This window comes from Anguilla anguilla, chromosome 3, assembly GCF_013347855.1.
Source record: "Anguilla anguilla isolate fAngAng1 chromosome 3, fAngAng1.pri, whole genome shotgun sequence".
NCBI classification, from domain to species: Eukaryota; Metazoa; Chordata; class Actinopteri; order Anguilliformes; family Anguillidae; genus Anguilla; species Anguilla anguilla.
This window is the reverse complement of record NC_049203.1, coordinates 59650286-59657432: the sequence shown is the minus strand read 5'-3', so window position 1 is coordinate 59657432 and position 7147 is coordinate 59650286. Positions and strand designations below refer to the sequence as shown.

Sequence of the window (7147 nt, the reverse complement as noted above, 5' to 3'; positions counted from 1 at the left end):
CACCGACACCCACCTACACACCCACCCACACTCGCAGACACACACGCACCCACAGACACACAGACACGCACACACACATCACATACAATACATGTGCACAAATACGTGCATGCACAAAATACGTTAATACTCACATACACATATTTACACATATGCATACACAAACTCACATTCACATACAAAGTGTGCTCTTCACACTTACTCTTGCAATCTGCACCGCATTCTGTACAGAAATGTGCATGTTATTTTTGGATATTCACACACAGATACAAACACCCACACACACATGAAGATACATACACCTAGACACACACAGCACCAGTGGTACACTTCAGAACGTGTATCAGTTCTCCTGGGTTCAGCCCAAACCTCAAACCAGATCATACAAGTGGAGTTTTACTGTCCCAAAAAAGTGAGAGGAATGATGATGTAATAGAAATGATTTAAAAGAATGGTAATACTGTTCCTACTTCTACTACTTATTCTACTACTACTAATGTTTTATATATATACATATATATGTATGACTCTAGTGTCGGTGGGGGTAACTTAGTGTAGTACTACATTATGTCTGCAGACAAGCTGCTAGGCTAAAATGTTCTAATGAGGATGAATTATTCTAGTCTATTCATATTCTCAGAAGATAAGAGAGAAAAAGTTGTTATTTTAGCAATACCTTTAGTTTTGAAAAGTGTGTAAATGGTTTGGGGGAGGGACTAATTAGCCCCTCCCAGCCCTTTACTTAAGTACTCAATTCTGTCCGTCAGTACCTTCTGTCTGTTCATTTAAAGGTTGAATTTGTTAAGATTTTTCGATTTTTATTTTTGTATTTTTGTTTTTGCCAATTTATTGTGTTTGGGTTCATTTTGTGTGGATTTGTGACCTTGGTGGATAAAGAGGATTAGGAAGATACAGGATGAATCTGACTAGTGGGTGTGTGTGCTTGTGTGTGTTTGTGTGGGTTGTATGTATGTGTGTATGCATGTGTATGTGTGTGTGTGTACTGTGTGCGTGTGTGTGTGTGTGTGTGCGTGTGTGTGTGTGTGTGTGTGCATGTGTGTGTATTGAAGGTGCCAGTGATAGAGAAACAGTGGAATTGTGGAAGAGAAGGGGGGGTTAGAATTATGCTAAACCCCTCCTTTACCTTCAAAGAACAGGGTTCAAATTAGAATGTAACACTTTGATTGTGCTTTTAGCTTTTTGAAATTGTAGCTACTGGTAGCCGGTTTTCAATACCAAACCTACACTTTTCAACACCTTTGACCTGTTTTTCTGTATTCCTCCCATAATGTGTATTCACTTCCTGACCTATGTTTCGACCAACAATTCTGTCTATCAGTGTAGTGTGAATATCTATTCAAGGAAGATCAGAGTTACCGTTTATAGCCATTACAGCAAACCCATGGGTCTGGTTCAAAAGAGATGGCAATAATCAAATATTTTGACATATTTAGACAAAAGATGGAAGCTAATGTAGCATCTCAAAACTGAAATTTGTCCTCTTGCCTGGTGTTCATGTTTAAGCGTTTAAGTGAAGTCTGGGGACAAACAGCCCTGGAACATGAATGTATGAATTTGTGAGAATGAGACTTGAAGCAGGAAAGCATCTACTTTTAGAATGGAAAATCAATGAAAAAGGAACAGGACATTTAATTTTTGTGTCATTTTTTTCTTTCTCCAAAATACAGTACACACACAAAATCTCAGAAAAATAAAGTAAAATCCACAGGTGATAATGTGGTCTTAAAGAATTTTAAAGAAGTCTCTGCCAAGATGAACTTGAAATACGACCATTTTTGGTCTTTATCTGCCATTCTGACGGCACAGTCCAGGTAGCTTGGGATGATGAAGGTGGATAGGTGTCTATAGGGGAAGGTCAAAATGCTGCAATGGCAAAAATGTCTCAGGCAGTTGTTAGTGCAGAATAATAATATTATCAGTAATTTATGGTTCATTCCCAGGATTTTACACATGGGGTTCAGGGCAGTGTAAATATGTATATTCATTTGACATATACAGTACTGTACCTGAAGAGGAAAAGCTCTTGTTGCATTGCTCTCTTTGAAGCAAGGCTGCTAACTCGATTGCTTAGAGGGGTGTGTGTTTTCTCTTGTTTACAATACAGATTGAAGAATGTCATAATTTGTCAAGTGTTCTGTAGAATTGGCAAAATTACATAGTTTCCCATGAATCGTGCCAAGACTAATGAATCTGCTCTACAGCGGTGCACTAATAATGGGATTAGGTGCTCTGTAATCCAGCGAAATCAACTCAATCCATTAAAGTCACTTCTCTTTAATACCTTGCTCTTGGCAGAGATGTATTGACTGTGTGGATAATACAGTGCAGTCATGGCCACAATTTAAAATGTACATGTTTATGACCGTAAATTCACAATGTCTTAAAAGGACTGCAGTCTAGCATGGGGGTAATTGTCTCTTGAACTTTGGGTTATTTGGGTCACTTTCTCCTTCCAGCATAGCAATGGACCCGTCATCCCATCGCAAGAAGACATCTTTATAATCCATTATAAAGACCATTGCAGACATGTCTGCGATTAAACTGACACAATTCGCATAAATACATTACATTACATTTGGCAGACGCTTCTATCCAAAGTGACGTACAGTAAGTGCACACCGAAGGTCAGTGGCCAACACAGGTCCGATAGGATACAATAATCAGTGTAACAGGTATCCATAGCCATGAACATTAAGTCCAGTTCACACAGTAAGAAGAGGCTAGGGCAGAAAGTTATGAAAAGTCAAAATAGAATGAGGCATAACGACAAGATATGATAAAGCTACAACTTCAAGATAACAATACAAGTGGAATATAGTACTGGATGAAGATACAAGTGTAACATGAAAGTGTTGGAGAATGAAGATAGACAGATACGTGTGATGTGATGTTGATCTGATGTTGTACAGGACAAATCTGCCAGACTGTGACGTTGCTGTGATGTGCTCCTTGGAGTCCAGCTGCTCATCAAGGACTACCCCCGGGTTCTTAGCAGAGTACCATTGACAGTGATGGAGAGCTCTCGTAGAAGGGGGGTCTTATGAGGGATGACGAGCTGCTCCGTCTTGTTGCGATATCACTACTTTATAAGAAAAGCTTTTTTTCCATGCTTTTTAAAAAGAACCAGAGTGATAGTTGTGTTCATCATCATCATCATCATCATCAATCTACAATTTCTTTGGGTCTCAGTGGAGATTTTACACAGCATTTGTATCTGTTTTCTTTGAATGGTGTGAATGTTTTATAGAGGGTGGTGTGTACATTATTATAACTTATGTTTACTGGTGCAGCTGAGGTAAGGTTCATAAGGGCAGCACAACCCCCCACTCCCCCCCACCCCAGATTTAGCAAACTAACATACTCAGCAAATCGATTTCCCACCTGTCAAACTTATTTCCCTTCATTTACAGTTTACAATTTCGTCGTTTGGCAGACGCTTTCAGACAAATTGACTCATGAAAGTGCATTGACCTTTGCACTATAGCCCGATATTTTTAAGGGGATATCTACCCTCAAGACTTTCTTTAACTGAAATAATTGGTGGTGAGTGAAAAAAAAAGGTTTGTCGCGATGAAAAAATAAACCACTCAAACCACCAGTTCTGTTATAATTAAATCAAATAGCCTAATACGTGTATGTGTAATGCATTGAGTTAGTTTCAACTATATTTTAAAGAAAGATCCGTTTTCATTAAAGAAAACTGTTATGGTGGCACTTCTTGCAGACTGCAGAGTAACGGTTATGCATAATAGCTTGCCTTGTGGCGAAAGAACTGTGGTCTATGTGGACCAGGTGATTTTTCTTCACTGGCACTTCACTCTGAAAAGAGGTTTTTTTAAACTATCCAACCCAAACCACATACTTTAACTGCGGTATATCTACGCCATTGTTTTACTGTGGGCGCGTGTGCGAATCATTATGCGCCTGCTACAGAAATTACTGAAGAATGTAATGGTTTATCAGATAATTGGCATGTTACTTTTGTCATCGCTTTTACAATTCTGTACAGTATTGCTTTGGTAGTTTCAAAAATGCATTCATAAATTTGTTCCTAAGATTTACAATTTTTAAATACATTTTAATTTTAATTGCGATGATGTCATACAATCCGTCCTTAAATACGGCTAAAACAACAACATTGAACTTTTCCACAGTAATACCGAACATTCTTCCCACCAAGAACAGGTCTTTTGTCCCGCAGCTCTTGTCGAAAAGGTATGTAAACACATATGTCGTTTTTCTGTGTATGAGCATTGTTTGGAAACCTTTTGAATGTTTACAAAAAAGTAATAAGCTCTCCTTTTGTACAGGTGTAGCATGTACAATGCGTTTTTAAAGACAATTAATTAATTCGTTCTCTCTTTTTACAGGGATATTTTTTTTTAAAGTATTTCCAGTTACAGGGTGATTAAGGTAAATACTACGGTATCACTGACATGATTGTTATTGGGTTTGCTTGTAGTTTTTCAGTAATTCTGAAAATGCTCCTTGGTTAAACTGTTTTGATGTAGTAGTGTGGGCTAAAACAATATGTTATTGTGGTCGGTAAAGTATTTTATACTGACAGAAACAGTAAAAAATGTAATATTTCAAGGTTTATGTGACTACGGGTTTGAAACGACCTAGTCTCAGTTTCTGTGACTGTGATTGGTTTTGCTGGTGGTACTCCGTGGCCGCCAGGGGGTGCAGTGATGTACTAAAGCGGCTGCTGTGGGTTGGGACACTGCTGGGTCGGCAGAATTGAGTTCGGTCCAAAAAATGTGAAAAACACATGCTATATCCACTTACACAGAAATTCACACTAACCAGACTAATTGGCCAATGCACGTGCTGTTATTTTGACATATATTAAAAATGACATTAATTATACACTTTAATAATGGGGTGGTCAAAGAATATGTGTTCATTCATTAATAAGGCTGTGGAAAATGTGGAGAACCCTGAAATAGCATCTTTATTTCTGTGACTGAATGGTGGCCAGTGCCAGGGATGACCTGTTCTGCAGCGATGCATGGGCTGTGTATTTCAGATGTGTGGTGTTTATTTATACATGTATTTCAGAATGGGTAAGTCTGCTTATTACTGTGTAATAATGACCTATAAATATTGAACATTCTGTGCAAGACAAATAATTTGGGGAATACAAATGAACAGAGAAGCTATAATAAGACAAATTAATATTTGTTAGTAGTTCTAACTTGTATTCCCTATTTTATTTGATGTCTTATACCTTAATGATTGCGAATCAGATTTTAGTTTACATAATATTTTCATTTGATGGCTTCTTTCTATCCATCAGAATGTGGCGACACCCCCACACTTCATTACTGTCATTTGTACTTCTCGTCGCTGTGGTGACCCTGTCCGCTGCCGTGACGACCCTGCGCACGTTCCGTGGCTGTGCGGTGCGGGAGTTCTCTTTCATCGCACACAAGCCAGGGTGTCGCAGTCTGCAGATACAGACAGACGCGTGCTGGGGTCGCTGCCATACCTGGGAGGTACAGGCTCGCCTCCTCTTCCCCCTCCTCCCTCTCACTCGAACGCTTTCTCTCTGTTCATCGATTCATGGAAACCTGCAGCGCTTTTGTTTGCATTCAGAACCAGTGGAACATATACATCAAAGCAGAATACAATGCTTGTCAGTGTCTGAGTTCATCAGGATCAGAACAGTGCTGAAGTAACTTCATTAGTCTATGTGTCATGTGACACTGCCCCTACTTCATCATTACTATTACATGTGCTGTGTAATATTCTCCATATATCATTACTGTAAGCGCTGTCTTATATTCTCGCATTACTGTACATGTAACTTACATGAGTACGTTTTTTCACTCCATGCCTGATTACTTTGTGCTCTGTGATACTGTGTCTGTGCAGAAGCCGGTCCCGCACCCCCCCTACGTGCAGCGTCACCACCGCGTGTGCACGTACAGCCGCGCGCTCCACCTGACGGCTCGCCTCCCCGGGTGCCGCGCCCACGTCTCCCCGCTGTACCCGTACCCGCTGGCGCTGCGGTGCGACTGCGCTGCCTGCTCCTCCCAGGACACCGAGTGCCAGACCTTCTGAGGGAGCGGCCCGCTGCGCGCTGACCAATCACGGCACGGCCTGCCGACAACACCACCGCAGGGGGCTGCCCAGTCCTGTTCCCGGAGTTCCTGGAGTAGGTTTTCACTCCAACCCTAATTTGGCACGTCTGATTCTAAAAATCAGCAGCTAAAAGATATCTCTAGCTGTTTAATGAGATGTGCTTTATTAGGGTTGGAATGAAAACCTACAGGGCGGTAGATCCCCAGGAACAGGGTTGGGCAGCTGTGAACCACAGCAATGTCATATCACAGTCATAGTGTCGTAGCTCAGAGCGGCAGTCTGATGCAACACAGGCATCCTGCAGCAACTCAGCACAGCATAGGTGTAGAAAGGCTAATCAATGTGGCCTTACTTTACACTGTAAAAACAGCAAATGGCTGACTAATTATTCAGCTCTCGTTTCTTTTGCAAAGGATTTTTCAGGGACGCAAGAAAACAACAGAACAACAAATTTCGACAAATGTTTTTCTTTTCCTCTCGATTTTTATTCTTTATTTTCAATAACAACACCACCATATATATATTCTTGGTTCTTACTATAAAACTCATAGAAAATTCAAGCTCATCGATATAAATTAAGTGCAAACATTCTTAAGTCATGAATGAATGGAGCAAGCATTGAAACCAGCTGTGCAGTACCGTGTTTCTAATGTCTAACAGCGGGAAGAGGGACGAGGCTGCAGGATTTCTCCCTGATAACAATCAGAAAAGAGCAGAAGTGATTTTCCTACACAGTGAGTAAAAATCAATGCTAATTGTGTTTCTGGTTTGGCGCTTTTCTTTATTAATGCATACACAGTGTAACTGTCCTTTGTAACAAACTGAATAATCCTGAAATAAACCAACATGGAAAAGCATTTGAAAATAAATGTTTTCACTTGAGTTCTCTTTCTTTTCCTGTCTCATGCTTTCTGTCCATACCTCTTTCCATGCCTCCTTCACTCTCTCTCTCATGCACACACTTGTGCTCACACATACACTCATACACACACACGCACACACGCACACACACACACATATAACTCACTCACTCAATCCA

The 7147-nt window shown here is 40.3% G+C and overlaps 1 protein-coding gene across 3 annotated transcripts; it reads left to right on the top strand.

Annotated features, from left to right (window-relative positions):
- The first annotated feature begins 8 nt into the window (after positions 1 to 8).
- LOC118223884 (glycoprotein hormone beta-5-like) lies at positions 9 to 7115 on the top strand. Of its 3 annotated transcripts, none has more exons than XM_035410910.1 (4): positions 10 to 3813; positions 4176 to 4236; positions 5321 to 5519; positions 5899 to 7107. In XM_035410910.1, the coding sequence occupies exons 3-4, from the start codon at positions 5322 to 5324 to the stop codon at positions 6085 to 6087; spliced, it is 387 nt and encodes a 128-aa protein (XP_035266801.1). In that variant the 5' UTR covers positions 10 to 3813; positions 4176 to 4236; position 5321; the 3' UTR covers positions 6088 to 7107. The 3 variants fall into 3 exon arrangements, with proteins under 3 accessions (XP_035266799.1, XP_035266801.1, XP_035266800.1); XM_035410909.1 differs by lacking the exon at positions 10 to 3813 and adding an exon at positions 4392 to 4434 and having other exon boundaries at positions 4174 to 4236; positions 5899 to 7104; XM_035410908.1 differs by having other exon boundaries at positions 9 to 4236; positions 5899 to 7115.
- The last annotated feature ends 32 nt before the right edge of the window (positions 7116 to 7147 follow it).